General features: G+C 42.1%; 1 protein-coding gene across 2 annotated transcripts in view; it reads left to right on the forward strand.

Moving 5' to 3' along the window:
- Nucleotides 1-20,949, forward strand: part of CCDC113 (coiled-coil domain containing 113) — a 36,151-nt gene that overhangs the window by 10,987 nt on the left and 4,215 nt on the right. For both annotated transcript variants that reach the window (XM_021093303.1, NM_001244688.1), the window contains 3 exon segments: nt 1,419-1,574; nt 3,526-3,633; nt 20,560-20,715. In XM_021093303.1, the coding sequence (XP_020948962.1) occupies nt 1,419-1,574; nt 3,526-3,633; nt 20,560-20,715 (420 nt within the window).

Below are 20,949 nucleotides of genomic sequence, written 5' to 3' on the forward strand. Positions count from 1 at the left end.
CTGAATCATGAGAGGGGAGGCAGATGGGTGACCTTTAACCTAAAAGCCATTGCTACAGAGATGACATTGATGGGGCGGGAAGTGGTGATGGGGAGAAAAGGCATGGGTGTGTAGCTGCTATACAGAGGCAGCAGCAGCAGGGACCAGGAGCCACAGCCTCCAGAGGCGGAGTGGAGGGAGGGTTACCCTCTGGTGTGGAAAATGGGTTGGGAACGTTTGAGCTGGAGGATGGGTCAAGTTGGGGCTTAAGGAAATTGTGTCATTTGGGGGAAAAGGAAGAAGATGCCTTCTAGGAGGTAGCACAGCATGAGTAGCAGGCGGGAGTGGCAGCAGTCCTGACTTTGGCTCTCATGTGCCACAAATTAAAATGGCATCAACCTAGTGGGACAGGTAAGGTGGGCAGGGGCCAGGAGGGAACTCAGTTCACTCATATACTCCCAGGGCAGAAAGGTCATGTGATCAAAGCAAGGGCATTTATGGCACTTGTCCTGGGTTTTCCAGGTTTAAAAAAAACTTCTATTTTTTAAGTTTTTTTTATTTTTTGTCTTTTTAGGGCCACACCCGAAGCATATGGAAGTTCCCAGGCTAGGGGTCCACTCAGAGCTATAGCTGCTGGCTTATGCCACAGCCACAGCAACGCCAGATCTGAGCCAAATCTGCAACCTACACCACAGCTTAAGGATCCTTAACCCACTGGTCGAGTCCAGGGATCAAACCTGCATCCTCATGGATACTAGTTCAGTTTTTTTCCACTGATCCATGATGGGAACTCCCTAAAAACAACTTTTTTTTTTTTTTTTGGTCTTTTTGCCATTTCTTGGGCCGCTCCCACGGCATATGGAGGTTCCCAGGCTAGGGGTCTAATCGGAGCTGTAGCCGCCAGCCTATGCCAGAGCCACAGCAACACTGGATCCGAGCCACATCTGCAGCCTACACCACAGCCCACAGCAATGCCGGATCCTTAACCCACTGAGCAAGGGCAGGGATCGAACCCGCAGCCTCATGGTTCCTAGTCGGATTCATTAACCACTGCATCACGACGGGAACTCCCCTAAAAACAACTTTTAAGTGGCCTTCTTCCCCCAAGCCCTGTTTGGGCACCACTTCCTGGGGAAGCCTCCCCTGACCCAGCCTTCCATGCTCCCCTGGCCTGGCTCAGGGGTTTGCTGTCTGCCCCTGTATGTCCCACTACACCATGCTGTGACCTCTGAGCTTCCCTTGAGTATGGGACTATCATATTTACTCAAATCTCTATCCCTAGTGCCTAGCACCATGCCTGGTATCAAGCAGATTCCCAGTCTGAGTTTGTTGAATGACTGAATGACGACTGACTTCCAAAAGCTCACCCAGAATTGCAAGGTGTGAGCTGTATATTCAGAAGTGACAACTGCACGTTGTTTCTCCTTTCTGAGCTGCAGAAGGAAGAGGTAGGAGAGGCCCTCCACGAGGTTGACTTTCAGCAGCTGAAGATCGAGAACGCTCAGTTTTTAGAGACGATCGAAGCAAAGAATCAAGAACTGATCCAGCTGAAGCTGGCATCGGGCAACACCCTGCAGATCCTTAACGCGTACAAAGTAAGGCCCGCGCTGGTGCCCAGATCCCTGAGGCTTCTGTGCCTGCCTTTCTGGCACAGCGAGGTTCCAGGGCACCACTGTGGCTTCTCTGAGAGCCCAGTGTTCTTCACTCTCCTGTCAGTCTCTCATTTCTCCCAACAGAACCGGAGCCAAATATTCTGAATGTCCCCACAGCCCTGGCTGCACATTAGAACCATCCAAGGAGCCTTTTCTTTTTTTAAAGATAGGCAGACACTCTAGTCCAATTGAATTAGGAGGTGAGGGCCATGCATCTTTTTTTGTTTTGTTTTTTTTTAACTCCCCAGGTGATTTTTATGCACAGTGAGTCTTGAGAACTAGCCACATTTAGGGCCCTTTTAAATTTAGTGTTAATAAGCACTTCCCTGCTTAAAACCCTACAAAGGAAATGTTACTAGCTATACATCGGAAAACTACATCCTCATCCATACAGAACCCTCTTTGCAGAGAAAGACACACTGTTGACAGTTAAGCACAAACTGTGCACGTGAACGTGGCCTGTCCCTGGCAGACCAGACTGTCTGGCCACCCTGCTGGCAACTGTTTGATGCAGCAGTCAGTGGTCAGCTAGCTAAGGGCCTGTGTATCCTGCCTGCTTGCCTGTGAGCTCAGGATGCTTTTTACATAGGACGATTTGCCGCTGCTTTGATGGAGCACACCTTTGAAACCCAAGTAAGCAAAATTGATTTCTCCCCCAGAAATTCCATTCTTCTCATTAGTAGACCTGTATTCCAAAATATTATACTTAAGTATTTTATTAATAAAACATTTATGGAAATTTGTTTTTTCTCTTGTTAATATAAGTAATCACACAATATCCACAACCTCTTGGCCTGCAAAGCCTGAAATGTTTACTATCTGGCTTTTTACAGAGCAAGCTTGCTGAGCCCTGGCCTAGAGCCTAGGTGGCAACAGCAGCCATGGGCTTAGGTAGCTCCCAGGCAAGCTTCGCGTGGCCCACCTGATGTCATTTAAAAATGTGAATTCAAATGTGTTTAGACTAGGCTTATGTTTGCCCAACGTTTTCCTTTTACAAATGACAAACACGAGGCCCAAAGAGGCAGAGTAATTGCCAGATTCAAGCAAGTTTGTGATGGAATAGATGCTAGTCCAGGGCATGTCCCACCTCACCCAGCCCCCTTCCCCTGACCTACTACTGTGTAGCACAGGAGCAGTCTGGTCTTGTGGAGAAAAGCCAGGGCTTTGAAGCAGAGCTACTGGTCTATAACATGCAACAACCAGGTCCAGGGCTTGATCTGGTTTAGGATGTCTAAATGCACAGTGCTGATTGATTGTGATACCCAGGCTGCAGCAGCACAGGCAACAGCGGGCAGAGTGGGAGCCACTCTGGTCAGAATCGAGGGCCCATGGGCCATGAAATCACACTGCCTGTGATCAAATCCTGGATCCCCCTTGGCTCTGTGACCCTGGGCTAACTGCTCTCCTCCCTAAGAACCAGCTCCCTCACCTGTACAGTGGATCGCAGCCACGCCCACTTCGTGGGGAATGCTTCTCCTTCTGCATCCGAGGGAGGGTAGTGGTGGCTGTCCGCTGTGTGTTCCCCATGTGTCAGGCACAGCACTCGAGGTTTTACTAGGATTGACTCCCTTAAGCCCTTCCACAACGCTACAAGCAACCAGCCCAAGAACTGTAGAGCAGTTCTGGGACTTGCCCAGGGCTAATTTCTCTTAGTTAAGTGGTGGGGTGGGCTTTGGGTCTCTGTGTGTCTGGCTGCTTTGCAGGTGAGGACAAGATTTCCAGGGCCTCTCCTTCCTTGCCACTTAGGCACCGGGATTCTGATCAGCTGTGAGAGGGGCAGGCCCAAGTGCCTGGACGGCCCTGCTATTCTCCTGCTTCCTAAAGAGCTGTCTATCTTTCTTATAGTTCCAAACAATCCTCTTTACTCAAGACTTGCCGTGTTGTTATATTTCAGAGCAGGCTACAACGAGCAATGGAAATGTCTGTCAATCTGGACAAGGAGTTCTTGCTGAGAAAAGAGTTACTGGAAAAAATTGAAAAAGAAACCCTACAAGCAGAGGAGGTAGGAGAGGGTAAAACATGCTGCTTCTGGTGTTTTTCTCCTTTTGTCTACAAGGGCTTAAGTCAGTGTTCACTAAGATCTAGGCCACCTTGGTTTTTGTCTAAAAAAGCCTAGAGCATAAAACTCAGAATAGCTCTAGGCTGTCAAAGGAGAAGGTGGCACCCGGAGACCGTGGTGCTGCATTTTCTTGCTGGGTTAGAATCCAAAGTCAGAAACCATGAAATCATCTAGAGATGGTGTGAAGTCCAAAGTACCCTTGAAAATTCCTTAAGTGACCCATAAATTACCAAATTCAAAGTGTTGTGTATACACCCTTGCCAAAAATGTGTCATGCATGTCCTAATGTAACTGGTCTGAGGAAAAGGCCACAGCCCCCCAGAAAGTTAACGCTCGGTGTAAAGGAGAGAAGGCTCTTTAAACATGTAGCTCTCTCGGTACAGCAGATGCTCAGGTGTCAGACCTGTGGCCTCTGTCCCGCACCCACTCCAGGGTCGTGGTCACTGTGTGAAAACCTGTGGCATCGTCAGAGTGCCCTGCATCTGCACTGGGATGTGGTGTTCTCATTACTTTACTGAGCACAGAGTTAAATTTCTGTAAGTTATGCTCACCTAGGATACGACTCAAAGGGGCTTTTGGGGGAAGGTGAGGAAGATGAGTGATGGCCTTGTGTAGAAGGCCTGGTGGCAGATTTGGTGGTGCTGGTCGCTAGCCTCAAACAAGCCTTTGAACTAGACAGAACTCAGTTTCCACATCTGCGAAAGAGATGTCACAGCCCTGTGATCAGCAGGACAATGCCTTGTCAGCCTTAAAGCCATTAGTTCAGTTAGGGAGTTCTCTTTGTGGCTCAGCAGCAGTTAACAATCCCGACTAGGATCCATGAAGATGAGGGTTTGATCCCTGGCCTCGCTCAGTGGGTTAAGGATCCGGCATTGCCGTGAGCTGTGGTATAGATCACAGACATGGCTCAGATCCCATGTTGCTGTGGCTGTGGTGTAGGCCAACAGCTGCAGCTCCAGTTTAACCCCTTGCCTGGGAACTTCCATTTGCTGTATGTGTAGCCCTAAAAAAAAAAAAAAAAAAAGCCTCTTAGTTCATTCTCGTGTCATTGTCTTGAATGAGCCTGAAGTGTCCCCAGTAGTGTGTGTGACCCCAAACCTGCCTACAATGGCCACAAAGCCACAGGATTACTACATCTGACTCAGTTTGCCATGGCATCTGTATTACATCCCTAAAGGAGAACCATTACCCTTTGCAGGAAAGCAGTATGGTTCACTCAGTACAGAGTGGCCAGGAACAAAGGTGAAGCCAGGCTGTGGTGATCCCTCCATGCAGAATTCCTGTGGTACTTACTTGTTTGGGTTGATATTTATTAGGTTACAAGTAAAATATGAAATCAGTTTTTAAAAGCCTGGCAGTCATTACTTAGTAGTTTTCTTAAATTTTTTTTAAGCAGCTCTTATACTGGGATATAATTCATATATATTTTACCAACTTAAAGTATGCATTTTAATGGTTTATAGTATACTCACAGGGTCGTGTAACAATCAACATAATAATTTTAGAACATTTTCATCACCTCAGAAAGAAAACCCTTGGGGGGGGGTGGGGATAAATTAGGAGTTTGGGATTAACATACACACACGACTCTATATAAAATAGATACCCAACAAGGACCTGCTGTATAGCACAGGGAACTCTACTCAATATTTTGTAATAAGCTATAAGGGAAAAGACTCTGAAAAAGAATATATGTGTATGTTGTATATATATGTGCATATATGTGTGTATGTGTATATATCTATGCATATATGTGTGTATAAATGTATGTATAACTGAATCTCTGTGCTATACACCTGAAACCAACATGTTGTTGTAAATCAACTACACTTCAGTTTAAAAAAAGGAAAGAGGAGTTCCCGTCGTGGCGCAGTGGTTAACGAATCCAACTAGGAACCATGAGGCTGCGGGTTCAGTCCCTGCCCTTGCTCAGTGGGTTAACGATCCGGCGTCGCCGTGAGCTGTGGTGTAGTTTGCAGACGCGGCTCGGATCCCGAGTTGCTGTGGCTCTGGCTGTGGCTCTGGCGTAGGCCGGTGGCTACAGCTCTGATTCCACCCCTAGCCTGGGAACCTCCATATGCCGCGGGAGCGGCCCAGGAAATAGCAAAAAGACAAAAAAAAAATTAAAAAAAAAAAAGGAAAGAGAAGCCCATACCCATTAGGAATCCTCCATTGCACCTCCCTTCACTCCCACCCTCCAGCCATAGATAACTGCTAATCTGCTCTCTGTCTCTGCGAATTTGCCTTTTCTGAACCTTTCATATAAAAGGGATCGTACAATGTGCTACTTTAACAATATTTTCAAGATTCATGTTGCAGCATGAATCGGTACCTGTTTCTTTTTATAGATAAATAATATTTCCTTGTATGTACCACATTTTGTTTATCCATTTCTCGGTTTGATGGATATTTGGGTTGTTGCATTTTTTGGCTATTATGAATAATGCTGCTGTGAACATTCACGTGTAAGTTTTGTGTGCATGTATGTTCTCTTTTCTCTTATACATATAGCTAAAAGTGGAGTTGAGGTTTATATGCGGGTCCTCTATGTTTAACATTTATAGAAACTGCCAAACTGTGGGGTTTTGTTTGGTTTGGTTTGGTTTGGTTTTTTTTTTTTTTTTGCCTTTTAGCTATTTCTTGGGCCGCTCCCGCGGCATGTGGAGGTTCCCAGGCTAGGTGTCCAATCGGAGCTGTAGCCACCGGCCTACGCCAGAGCCACAGCAACGCAGGATCCGAGCCACGTCTGCAACCTACACCACAGCTCATGGCAACGCCGGATCGTTAACCCACTGAGCAAGGCCAGGGACCGAACCTGAAACCTCATGGTTCCTAGTCAGATTTGTTAACCACTGCGCCACGACGGGAACTCCTTGTTTTTTTTTTTTTTTTTTTTTTTTTTTACGTAATTCACTATTTGTATATTTTGCAAAATGATCACCACAGTAAGTCTGGTTAACATACATCACCATACATGGCTACAAAATTTCTTGTGATTAGAATTTTTAAAATCTTTCTTAGAAACTTTTAAATAGGCAACACAGGGGAGTTCCCATCATGGCTCAGTAGAAATGAATTTGACTAGGATCCATGAGGGTGCAGGTTTGATCCCTGACCTCGCTTAGTGGGTTAAGGATCCGGCGTTACTGTGAGCTGTGGTATAGGTTGAAGACGCAGCTGGGATCTGGTGTTGCTGTGGCTGTGGCGTAGGCCAGGGCTATAACTCCAGTTTGATCCCTAGCCTGGAAACCTCCATATCCCGTGGGTGCGGCCCTAAAAAGATAATAAAATAAAATAAAATAAAAATGCATCACAGTTATTATTAACTCTAGTTAACCATGTATATATTACATCCCTAGGACTTACTTATTTTATAAGTGGAAGTTTGTAAGTTTGTACTATTTTATCCCCTTCAGTCATTCTACCCACCCCTTACTGCCCCCCACCCCCACCTTTGGCAACCACAGATTTGCTCTCTGTATTTAAGAACTTGAACTCATTTTAAAAAAGATTCTGGGAGTTCTTGTCATGGCGCAGTGGTTAACGAATCTGACCAGGAACCATGAGATTGCAGGTTGATCCCTGGCCTTGCTCAGTGGGTTAAGGATCTGGCGTTGCCATGAGCTGTGGTGTAGGTTGCAGATGCGGATCGGATCCTGCGTTGCTGTGGCTCTGGCGTAGGCCGGTGGCTACAGCTCCGATTCGAACCCTAGCCTGGGAACCTCCATATGCCGAGGGAGTGGCCCTAGAAAGGCAAAAAGACAAAAAAAAAAAAAAAAAAGATTCTGCGTGTAAGTGAGATCATAGGTATTTATCTTTGACTTATTTCACTTAGCATAATGCTATCAAATCCATCTGTGTTGTCACAAATGGCAAGGTTTCCTTCTTTTTCTGACTGAATAGTATTTCATTCGGGGTGTGTGTGTGTGTATATATATATCACAGTTTCATTATTCATTCATCCATTGATGGATATACAGGTGGTTTCCATGTATTGGTTATTGTGAATAATGCTGCAGTGAACATGTTGATGCCTGTATCTTTTAGAGTTAGTGTTTTTGTTTTCTTTGAATAAATATCCAGAAGTGGAATTGCTGGACTGTAGAATAGTTCCTTTTTTAGTTTTTTGAGGAAGCTCCATGCTGTTTTCCATAGTGTCTGCACTAATTTAGATTTCCAGCAGCAGCGCGTGAGGGTTTTTTCCCTTCACATCCTTGCCAGCACTTGTTATTTCTTGTCTGTTTGATAATAGCCATTCTAACAGGTGAGAAGTGATATCTCAGTGCAGTTTTGATTTGCAGTTCCCTGATGCTTGTGATACTGGACATCTTTTCATGTGCCTGTTGGCTGTCTGCATATCTTTGGAAAAATGTCTGTTAGAAATGTCCAAACTGTTTTGCAAAGTGGCTGCACCATTTTACACTCCCATCAAAAATGTATGTGTGAGGGTTCTAATTTCTGTACATCTCCACCAACACTTGTTATTTTTAGTTTTTTTTTTTTAATGCTGTCCCGGTGGATGTGATGTGGCATCTCATTTGTGGTTTTGATTTGAATTTGCTTAATGACTAATGACATTGAGCATCTTTTCATAGGCCTATTGGCCTCTTGTCTATCTTTTTTTTTTTTTTTTTTTTAGGAATGTCTATCCAAAGCCCTTGACCAGTTTTTGAGTTATTTGTCTTTTTATTATTGCAGTTATAAGAATTCTTTACATAGTCTGGATTCAAATTCCCTATCAAGTATATGACTTACAAGTATTTGCTCTTGTTCTATGGGTTTTCTTTCTTTCTTTCTTTGGTTTGTTTTTTGTTTTGTCTTTTGTCTTCTTAGGGCCACACCCCGTGGTATATGGAGGTTTCCAGGCTAGGGGTCCAATCAGAGCTGTAGGCCAGCCTACGCCACGGCCACAGCAACGTGGGATCTGAGCTGTGTCTGCGACCTACACCACAGCTCACGGCAATGCCGGATCCTTCACCCACTGAGCGAGGCCAGGGATCAAACCCACAACCTCCTGGTTCCTAGTTGGATTCGTTTCCACTGAGCCACGATGGGAAATCCTTCTTTCTTGATGTTATCATTTATAGCACAAAAGTTTTTCATTTTGGTGCAATCCAGTTTTTTCAACTTTTGCTTTTGCGTTTGTGTCTTTGGTGTTATAGCTAAGAAACCCTTACCTAACCTAGTATCATGAAGATTTACTCCTATGTCTTCTAAGAGTTTTATAGGTCTTAAATTTAGCTTATGATCCATTATGGGTTACTTTGTAAATGGTGTGAGAAGGGGGTCAAAAACTGAAGGGAGAAAGGAGATGCAGTATGTTCACAGAATGTGTTATATTAACCTTCCATTTACCATTTGTGTGGTCTCTTCACTTCTTCCTGTAGATCTGAGTTACCATCTGGTGCTATTTTCTTAATCAAATATAGCTTCATTTTGGTTTGCCTCCTTTGTGCTGTTGTTGAAAATTTATATTACATTTTTTATGCCATAGGTCCAATATAAAATTATATACCGATTTTTTAAGAAATTGCTTTTTTTTTTTTTTTTTGTCTTTTTGTCTTTCTAGAGCTGTACCCGCGGCACATGGAGGTTCCCAGGCTAGGAGTCCAGTCGGAGCTATAGCTGCCGGCCTACGCCACAGCCACAGCAACTCGGGATCCGAGCTAGCATCTGTGACCTACACCACAGCTCATGGCACTACCGGATCCTTAACCCACTGAGTGAGGCCAGGGTTGGAACCCGTGTCCTCATGGATGCTAGTATGGTTCGTTAACCACTGAGCCACGATGGGAACTCCAAGAAATTGCTTTTTAAATCAGTTAAAATAAGGAAAATATGCGATGACATTGTCTTTTATAATTACCTACATAATTACCTTTACTTGTGGTATTTGTTTTCTTGTATTCAAGTTACTGTTGGGTGTCCCTTGTAAGACAGTAACACCCGACAGTAACTTTAGAATTTCTAGTGAGACAGGTCCACTAGCATTGAATTCTCTCAGTTTTTATTTATCCAGGAAAGTCTTTATTTTTCCTTCATTTTTAAAAAACAAACTTTAAATTTTAGAACTGTTTTATATTTACAGGAAAATGGTGAAGCTGGTACAGAGAGTTCCCAAATCCCTCACACCTGGTCTCTCCTATTATTAACTGCTTACCTTAGTGGAATACATTTATTAAAATAGATCAATACTGACATGTTATTATTAAGTAAAGTCTATTCTTTATTCACACATCCTTCATCTTTACCTACTGTTCTTCTGTTTCAAGATGCTGTTCAGGACACCACAGTTAATGTCATGCCTCCTCAGGTTTCTCTTGGCTGTGACAGTTTCTCAGATTTTGTTGTTGATGACCTTGACAGGTTTGCGGAGTGCTGGCCAGTTATTCTGTAGAATGCTCCTTGATTAGGATTTGATTAGTTCTTTTTCCCCCATGATTAGACAGGGGTTATGCGGTTTGGTTTGGGAGGAGAACTACAGAAATACTGTGCCATGTTCATCTCATCTCATCAAGAGAGCATCCTGTCAAAATGACTTCTCGCTGCTGATGTTAACCTTGATCCCCTGGCTGAGATGAGGTCCCCACTTTTCAGCTTCACTCTGGGGAAGGAAGTTCCTGTGCACAGCCCACACTTTTTTTGTGTGTGTGTGATTTTTGGGGTCACACCCACAGCATATGGAAGTTCCCAGGCTAGGGGTCAAATAGGAGCTGCAGCTGCCAGCCTTTACACAGCCACAGCAACACTGGATCTGAGCCACACCTGAGGCTTACACTGCAGCTCACAGCAATGCCAGATTCTTAACCCATTGAGGGATCAAACCCACATCCTTATGGATACTAGTTGGATTCATTACTGCTGAGCCACAAGGGGAACTCCCGAAGCCCACTCTTAAGACGTAGGAAGTTATAATTTTTTAGAATTTTTTATGTGGGAGATTTGCCAATCCTCCCCCATTTATTTATTTGTTAAATTATTTATTGATATCAGTATCAACTCATTAGTTATTAATTTTGTACCTTGGGTTATAATCTAACATTATTTTGTTGCTTCCATTGTTCCAATTTGGCCATTGGGAGCTCTTTTAGTTGGTTTTTGTGTTCCTTTGACACGTTCTTATTTTTGTGGGTTGTAGAGTGTGTGTGTATGTGTGTGTTTTGTTTTGAGCACCTCTTTCCTTTTTGAAACTAGAAGATGCTCTAGGCTCTTTGAGTGTATTTCCTGCCCCAGTCTTAGAATCAGCCATATTTCCAAGGAGTCCTGGGTCCTTTAATTTGAAATTAGTATCAGAAACCAAGATCTCATTGCTTTCTCTCATTTTTCTTTTTGGCCACACCCATAGCATATAGAAGTTCTCAGGCCAGGGATGGAATCTGAGCCACAGCTGCAACCTACACCACAGCTGAGGCAACACTGGATTTTTAACCCACTGCAGTGGGTCAGTGATCAAACCCATGCTTCTGCAGTGACCTGAGCTACTGCAGTTGGATCCTTAACCTACTGCACCATTGCAGGAACTTATCTTTCATTTTTGAAAGATAGTTTTGCTGGATGTAAGATTCTTGGTTGACAGGTTCCCCCCCTTCCCCAGCACTTAGAATATATCATCATGCTGCTTTCTGGCCTCCATTTTGTTTTTGAAGAGGCACTGGCTATTAATGTTATTGGACTTCCCTTGTATGTGTTGAATTGTTTTCTTTTGCTGTTTTCAATATTTTCTCTTTGACTAGTTAGTCAGCATTTTGGGTATGATATATGTAGGTGTGGATTTCTTTGCACTCATCCTACTTGGAGTTTGTTGGATATCATGGATGTATAGCTTAGTGTTTTTTATCAAAGATGGAAAGTTTTCATATATGTTGGTGCACTTAGGGGTATTCCACATTTCTCTGAAACTTTTCTTTCTTCTTTTTTTCTCTGTGTTCTTCACAGTGTATGATCTTGTTAATTTACCTTCAGGTTTACTGATTATTTATTTTATTGTCTTAAATGTAGTGCTTTCTAGTTAATTTTTCATTTGAGTTGAAAATACTTCAGATTTTCTATTTGGTTCTTATTTGTATCTTAAGTTATTTAAAGTAATTTCTACCTATGGGAGTTCCTATTGTGGCTCATTGGAAACAAATCTGACTAGTATCCATGAGGATGTGGATTCAATTCCTGGCCCTGCTCAGTGGATTAAAGGATCCAGCATTGCCATGAGCTGTGGTGTAGGTCACAGACACAGCTCAGATCTGGCATTGCGTGGGTGTGGTGGAGGCCAGCAGCTGTAGCTCCAGTTCAACCCCTAGGCTGGAACTTCCATATGCCATGGATGCAGCCCTAAAAAGAAAAAAAAAAAAAAAGAATTTCTACCTTTTTATCAATATTCTCTGATAAGAAATTATCATCATATAGTCTTTTAATTCTTTGAACATTGTTTACTTTACTTTTTTGAACCTGTTTCTAATAGCTGCTTTGAAGACATTGCCTGCTAAGTCCATCATGTGGATTCTCTCAAAGGCAGTTTATAATGTCTGCTTTTTCCCCTGTGTGGGTCACACTTTCTTTCTTTTTTAAATTTTTTTAAATTTTTTCTTGTATAGTTGATTTACATTGTTCTGTCAATTTCTTCTGTGCAGCAAAGTGATCCAGTCATACATATATATATACATTCTTTTTCTCACATTATCCTCTATCATGTTCCATCACAAGTGAGTAGATATCGTTCACTGTTCTTTACGGCAGAATCTCATTGCTTATCTACTCCAAATGCAGTAGTTTGCATCCACTAACTCCAAACTTCCAGTGCATCCCACTCCCTCCCTCTCCCCTCAGCAACCACAAGTCTGTTCTCCAAGTTCATGAGTTTGTTTCTTTTCCATAGAAAGGTTCATTTGTGCTGTATATTATATTCCAGATATAAGTGATATCATATGGTATTTGTCCTTCTCTTTCTGACTTACCTCACTTAGTATGAGGATCTCTAGATTCATCATGTTGCTGCAAATGACATTATTTTTTTCCTTTTTACGGCTGAGTAGTATTCCATTGTGTATATATATCTTCTTAATCCATTCACCTGTTGATGAACATTTAGGTTGTTTCCATGTCTTTGCTATTGTGAATAGTGCTGGAGTGAACATAGGGGTGCATGTATCTTTTTCATGAAAGTTTTGTCCAGATATATGCCCAGGAATGGGATTGCTAGGTCATATGGTAGTTCTGTATTTAGTTTTCTGAGGTACCTCCCTGCTGTTTTCCATAGTGGTTGTACCAATTTACATTCCCACCAACAGTGTAGGAGGGTACCCTTTTCTCCACACCCTCTCCAGCATTTGTTGTTTGTTGGCTTGTTGATGATGGCCACTCTGACAGGTATGAGGTGGTACCTCATAGTAGTTTTGATTTTCATTTCTCTAATAATAATAGTGATGTTGAACATTTTCTCCTGTGCAAGTTGGTCATCTGTATATCTTTGGAGAAATGTCTATTCAGGTCTTCTGCCCATTTTCACTTGGGTTGATGGCTTTTTGGTGTTGAGTTGTATAAGTTGTTTGTATATTTTAGAAATTAAGCCCTTGTCAGTCGCATCATTTGAAACTATTTTCTCCAATTCCATAGTTTGTCTTTTTGTTTTTTTATGGTTTCCTTTGCTGTGCAAAAGATTTTAAATTTGATTAGGTCCCATTGGTTTATTTTTTGCTTTAATTTCTGTTGCCTCGGGAGACTGACCTAGGAAAATATCTGTACATACAGATCAATGGAACAAAACAGAGAACCCAGAAATAAACCCAGAAACCCATGGTCAATTAATCTTCAATAAAGGAGGCAAGAATATAAAATGAGGATGCCAGAGAATGTTTTGCCTATTTTCTCTTCTAGGAGTTTTATGGTGTCTTATCTTATGTTTAAGTCTTTAAGCCATTTTGAATTTATTTTTGTGCATAGCATGAGGGCGTATTCTAGTTTCATTGATTTACATGCAGCTGTCCAGTTTTCCCAACACCACTTACTGAAAAGAATGTCTTTTCCTCATTTTATATTCTTGCCTCCTTTGTTGAAGATTAATTGACCATGGGTTTCTGGGTTTATTTCTGGGTTCTCTGTTTTGTTCCATTGATCTGTATGTCTGTTTTGGTACCAGTACCACACTATCTTGATTACTATAACTTTGTAATATTGTCCATAGTCTGGGAGAGTTATGCCTCTTGCTTGGTTTTTGTTCCTCAGGATTGCTTTGGCAATTCTGGGTCTTTTATGGTTCCACATAAATTTTTGGATTGTTTGTTCTAGTTCTGTGAAAAATTTCATGGGTAATTTGATAGGGATTGCATTGTATCTGTAGATTGCTTTGGGTAGTATGACCATTTTCACAATATTGATTCTTCCAATCCAGAGCATGGAATATCTTTCCATTTCTTTGAATCCTCTTTAATTTCCTTGATTAATGTTTTATAGTTCTCAGCGTATACGTCTTTCACCTCCTTAGGTTTATTCCTAGGTATTTAATTTTGGGGGGTGCAATTTTAAAAGGTATTGTATTTTTTTGTGGTGAGAGAATTTTGTTGAGGTTAGTTTTATGCCCCAATATGTGATCAATCCTTGAGACTGTTCCATGTGCACTTGAAAAGAATGTATATTCTGATTTTTTTTAATGTAACGTCCTGAAAATGTCAATTAAATCTAACTTTTCTATTGTGTCATTTAGGATCTCTGTTGCCTTATTGATTTTCTGTCTAGAGGATTTGTACATTGATGTGAGTGGGGTGTTAAAGTCTCCCACTATTATTGTATTCCCATCAATTTCTCCTTTTATGTCTGTTAGTATTTATTGTATGTATCTAGGTGCTTTTATATTAAGGGCATATATATTGATGATTGTAATATCCTCTTCTTGAATGGATCCTTTTACCCTTAAATAGTGTCCTTCTTTGTCTTTCTTTATGGCTTTTGTTTTAAAGTCTATTTTGTCTGAAATGAGTATTGCAACTCCTGCTTTCCTCTCTTTCCCATTTGCATGAAATATCTTTTTCTATCCCCTGACTTTCAATTTATACGTGTCCTTGCCCTAAGGTGAGTCTCTTGTAGACGGCATATTGTAGGCTCTTGTTTTTTTTTTTTAATCCAATCTGCCACTCTATGTCTTTTGATCAGAGCATTCAGTCCATTGATATTTAAGGTAATTATTTATAAATATGCATTTATTGCCATTTTAAACCTTGTTTCCAGTTGATTCTGTTTCTCCTATGTTCCTTTCTCTTTTCAGTTGGATGATTTCCTTTTATTTTATGCTTGTGTCCTTTTCTTTTTAGTTTTTGTGAGTGTAATGTTTGCTTTTGATTTGTGGTTGCCCTGTTTTCAAGTTTGTTAACCCCTTCCTATATCTGCTTGCTTTAGCCTGATAAGTCATACAGGCTCAAACACATTCCAAAAAAAAGAATCTAGATGTACTTACTTTCCTTCCCCACATTTATGATTTTGAAGTCCTTTTTAAACATGTTCATGTTTGTCCTTTTGCTATTCCTTGTGTTTAATCATCACTTTTTTACAATAGGTTTGGTGTTGTTTTTTTTTTTTTCTTTTACCACCTGAGCATTTGGCAGTGGCAATAGTAGATGGGGTGTGTTCCCAGGGGAGTGAGAGCAACAGCAGATGATGTTCAGTTGTAGTGCCCTCTTCTTTGCCAACCTCTGAGGTGACTGGGGCTGCAGGTGGTGCCTGTTCACAGACCCCTAGTGGTGGTGGGCCACGCCCCACTCTGGTGTCTGAGACAACTTCTGTGGTTTGTTCCTGCCTCCTGTAGATCATGCAAGAGGTGCCGTGCCACACTTAGACCCCTCGCTGCCCTTAGGCCACACAAGAAGCGCCTGGCCACCTGTAGCGCACACAAGAGGCGCCTGGTCACCCGTATCATGAGAAAGTGGTGTCTTGCTACTGGTAGCTTGCGTCAGAGGCGCCCTGCCCTCTGAGAGTCTGCCAGTGCACAGGGAAAGATATTCCTATGTGGTCTGCCCCTCCTCCTCTCGCCCTCCCCAACAATGGTGCCTTGCTTCTCCTACGGGCCCAGACCTCCCAGGTTCCCTCAGCTGCGGTGTTCCACTCCCCCCAGCCCTGGCACACCACTCCCTAACCCCTCAGGCTGTCTCCACAGAGCCAATCCTGGTCCTGCCCCCAGAACCAGCCTCTCTCTGGAGCCTGAGTCCCAGTGCCCAGCCCCCACCGGAGCGTCTCAGGCTGTGGTGTCCCGGGGCAGTGGTGCAGATGATCTGTGATGCTTTCACTCTGCTTTGCCCTCCTCAGTCCAGCTGCTGTGATTTTTCTCCATGGCTCTGAGGTCCCTCCATCTCGGCTGATCTCCCCAGATGGAGGTGGCTTCCCAGGGTGTGAGTTCCTTTCCTCTTTAACAGCTCTTTTCAGGAGTGCTAGTCCCATCCTGATTCCTTTTCTTCCTCTCTCTCTCTTTTCCCTTTTCTTCTACCCAGTTATGTGAAGGTTTTTTCCTCTTTTTGGAGATTTAAAGTCTTCTGCCAGTGTTCAGTAGATGTTCTGTGCAAATTGTTCTACAAGTAGATTTTTTTTTTTTTGGATGTGTTTGTGGGAGAAGGTGAGGGCCACATCTTACTCCTCCGCCATCTCAATCCTTCTGCTCAGTCACACTTTCTTGTTTCTTTCTTATTTCATGATTTTTGTTGACAACTGAAAATTTTAGATAATGTATTTTAGCAACATAGGATACTGATCTTGTTCTTGTCATTATTTTTGCTTGTTGTTTGTTTAGTGGTTTGTCTGGACTAATTCAGTAAAGTCTTTTTCTCCTGCTGTTCGTAGCTTCTGATGTGGCTCCCCAGAAGGTTCAGCCTTGATTCATGGATATAGTCTCCCTGACCACCAGAGATGATAGGTGTTTCAGCTGAGTTCTCTTTGACGCCTCCTCTTCCAGCTTAACTTCCGGCTGGTGTACCTTTATTAGTATTACACCCAGCAGTAGCCTCCATTCATTACTAGCCAATCGCTCTATTGCTTTAACATCCCAAGACATTAATTGCTCCACATTCTGATCTAATTAAAGTCAGGTCTCTTCACAGGGGCAAAGTGTTGCTGGTCACTGAAGTTTGCTCTCATGCCATAAGGCTCTTCTTAATTGTCTCTTTCTCTGGTTAAGTTAAGCATCTAGCTGATTAACTGTTTTGCTTGTTGCTACTAATTTGGAACTATCAGCTTCATCTTGATTGCTCACCCCAGAGCTCGCCATTGTTTTCCACAAAGTCCTAAGGCATGAACTCCCCACACACTATTCCAAATAAAGTCTGTCTTCTTAGGCAGAATTCCAGAAAACTCTGTTTTTCAGCCTCTCCCTTTGGGCAAAATCTCTGTACCACTGCACTGGAGCCGACAGAGGGAACTATGGCCTGTCTTTCTTGCAGTTTCACTCCTGTTCTACAACTGGGAAGCTGGGTAGGGGCTGCAGTCCCTGGTCCTCCCAGCTAATATTTTTGTAATGCTTTAGTTTTTGTTACTTCATTATGTTTTATTAGGTGTTCTGTAGTCATCATCCTCATAAGAGTGTCCACTGATGGTTCCGGGTACATTTTTAGGTCTCCCCACAGTTGTATGTCACCCTGGACAGATAGATAGTAGATATGCACTGAACACTTCTCGACAAAATATCGTTACATTCTGAAAACAGGTTAATAAAAAAAGTTTATTGGGTTGCTTCAAAGTGAACTAAAACGGTACTTCTTGAACCAGAAGGTGAAGACCAATCACCTGGGAATGTTGTTAAAAGCAGATTCTGACTGGATAGGTCTGGAATGGCCTGAGACTCTGCATTTTCACCCAGTTTCCAGGTGATGCCAGTGCCACAGATTGTACTTTGTGAAGCAAGGAGTCAAAAGACAGTGCTAGGCTAGGAAAATTCAACATAATAAATAAGTTAGTTCTGTTTAGGTTTATCTGTGAAATAATAGTATTCCAATTAAAATAACAAGGAGATTTTTTGAAGGGCTTAAATAAACCGACTCAAAAATTCTTTTGGAAAAATAAATAAGAATATCCACAAAATTCTTTTTTTTTTTTTACTATAATCTTGTAGATTTCATTCTAATGATTTTATAGCTAAATTAATAGGTAATTAATAGGTAAGATAATTCAGCAGCTATCTGGAAGATATCGTGACAGAACTGACATGTTTATTTATTTATTTATTTATTTTTGCTATTTCTTGGGCCGCTTCCACGGCATATGGAGATTCCCAGGCTAGGGGTCTAATCCGAGCCGTAGCCACCAGTCTACACCAGAGCCACTGTAAAGGGGGATCCGAGCCGCGTCTGCAACCTACACCACAGCTCACGGCAACGCCGGATCGTTAACCCACTGAGCAAGGGCAGGGATCGAACCCGCAACCTCAGGGTTCCTAGTCGGATTCGTTAACCACTGCGCCACGACGGGAACTCCCTGGGACTATTTTTGTTATGATCTTGGAATAGGGGAGACTTTAAAAATCTAAAATCCACAAACCCTGAAATCAATAATGTCAGTTATATACAAATAAAATTTTTTTCTGCCTGGCAAAAATGATCATGAAGAATATCAAAGCCAAAAGACAAATAACTAGATAAATATTGTATCTAACATCACAAGGAACTAATTTTCTTAAAAAATTAATTAGTTTTATAAATGAATTTAAAAAAGGGAAAAAATGGGCCAAAGATTTAAACAGTTTACAGAAAAGCTTAAAAATCTCAAACATACGAAAAAAGTTCTTCCTCCCTCATAAGGAACACAAAATAAAGCTATAATGAGATACCATTTTCCCTCTGTTATACTGACAAACATGAAAAAGTAAGATTGTGTTGGGAGAATGGGGAAAAGAGCAGTCTCACACTGCTGCAAAGTCTGATTGGCTTGATCGTTATAGAGGGCAAATAGTACCATTTATCATACACACACATGTGCTTAGGGCAGGGTTTCTCAACTGAGACACTACTGACATTTTGGATCAGGTGGTTCTTTGTTCTTTGTTGCGGAGGCTGTCCTGTGCATTGTAGGGTGTTTTGTAGCATACCTGGCCTCAACCTACTAGATGCCAGTAGCACTCCCTTAGTTGTAACAAACAAAATGACGCCAGCTATGGCCAAATGTCTCCTGGAGAGAAAATAGCCCCCAGTTGAGAACCAACCACTGCCTTCGATGAGCAAGTCGTTTACCCTGCTTATATACTTGCATTTATAACAGATGTATACCCAGATTATTAGTAATCACAGCACCGTTTGTTGTAAGAGACTGAGAAGCTGAGCAACTGTTGGTGGGGGCTTGTTAACTTATGGTGTATATTCACACAATGGAAAATTATGCAACTATTAAAAAAAAGAATGAGTAAATTCTTCATGTGTCTATACAGAAGAATCTTCATGATTAAGTGAAGAAAAAAAAAGTTGGACGAATAAAAGTCAATAGAATTGACTACTCTGGGCCAAAAAGCTAAACATATAGGTTTGTGTGGTTATAGATTTCTAGAAAGATGCACCAAATCTAAAAATAGTGTATGCTTCTTGAAAGGGGATCTGCGTTACTGGGGAGAGGAGTGTGTACTTGTCATTGTGTACTTTTATACCACTTGAATTGAATGTATTGCCTATTCAAAACAATTGTTAACAATGGAAAGGACAATGCCAACTCAAAAATCCCTCCGTGGGTAAGCAATGAGGTCCTCTTGCATAGCACAGGGAACTATATCCAAGGTCTTGAGATAGATGATGATAGAAGATAACATGGCAAAAGGTGTGTGTGTGTGTGTGTGTGTGAGACTGGGTCACTCTGTTGTACAGCAGAAATTGGCACAACATTACAAATCAACTATAATGATAAAAGGGTAAAAGAAAAAAGCAAAATCCACTCAAAAGAAGAAGACAAATTTTACTGTGTGGTAATTTTTTAAAAGGCAGAGTCCTCAAAAAAGTGGGTAACCATTTATGATCCAGCAAGTTGTCTTCCAAGTATATAATCAAAATAATTGAAAGCATGAACTTGAACAGGTATTTGTATAACCGTGTTTGTAGCAGCATTGTTTACAATAGCCAAAACGTAGGAGCAACCCAAGTGTCCACTGACAGATGAATGGACAATCAAAACGTGGTGTAGATACATAGAATAGAATATTATTCCTCCTTGAAAAGAAATGTTGACATGCTACAAAAATTGTATCATGCTATGTAAATGAACGCTGAGGACATTTATGCCAAATGAAATTGGCCATTCACAAAAGGGAAAATATTGTATGATTCTACTTCCATGAGGTGCCTACTAGTGTAGTCAGATTCATAGAGACAGGAAATAGAATGGTAGTTGCCAGGGCCTGAGGGGAGGGGGCTGGGTAGTTAGTGTTTGATGGGTGCGAAGTTCTGGAGATGGATGGTGATGAAGGCTGCACAGCAGTGTGAGTGTACGGAATGCCACAGAACCGTACACTTAAAAGTGGCTAAAATGGGAAATGTTGTGTTACGTATAGTTTGAAAAAAAAAAAAAAACCATGAAAATTAATTGAAGTTTGTCTAATCAAAGTGTACTTACAGAATTTTTCCAAAACAAAAAAAAGCCCCTGAGTAAAACATATTCCTTAATAAAGGAGGAAGTGAGAAAGGAAGGAAGGGAGGGGAAAAAAGACTGTTTTAGCCTGCACTTAGTGTTCTGAACTCAATGGAAGCACCACAATCTGTAAAGAATCAGAGTCTTGTGGTTTCACCCACTCCTTTGAAAATGTAATCATGGTTTTTAGAACTACATTGAAACTGGGGAGGGACACCAGGGCCAGTAAGTCCCAGGAGGCGGGAACCAAGTTTCATTGGTCCAGGGAGCCCCCAGTCTAATTGGTCCTTCCCAACCCAGGACCGGGCCAAGGCCATGGCTGTGAACAAGCAGCTCCGGAAGCAGCTGGCGGAGTTCCGGGTGCCGCAGGTGATGTTGTACGTCCAGGAGAAGATCCGAAATGGGGACCTGGAGAAGACCATCAGGATGTGGGAGAGGAAAGTGGAGATCGCAGAGGTGAGTCACAGGGAGTTCCCAACCCGGTGTCTTCTGCCCCCTCTCGTTTTTTTGTTTTTTGAGCTAAGAATACAGGCGTTTGGACACGCGATGTCTATGAGAAAGCTCAGCTGTTGCTTCAACTCTTATACCAAAATAAAGGATGGTTCCCCCTTCCCCCTGCTTAAAGCTCCTTTTTCTGGTTGGAGCACAGAGTCTTTTCAGGTTATCAGAAAGAAACTCTAGTAGTAGTGT

The sequence above is a fragment of the Sus scrofa genome, chromosome 6 (genome assembly GCF_000003025.6).
Source record: "Sus scrofa isolate TJ Tabasco breed Duroc chromosome 6, Sscrofa11.1, whole genome shotgun sequence".
NCBI lineage: Eukaryota > Metazoa > Chordata > Mammalia > Artiodactyla > Suidae > Sus > Sus scrofa.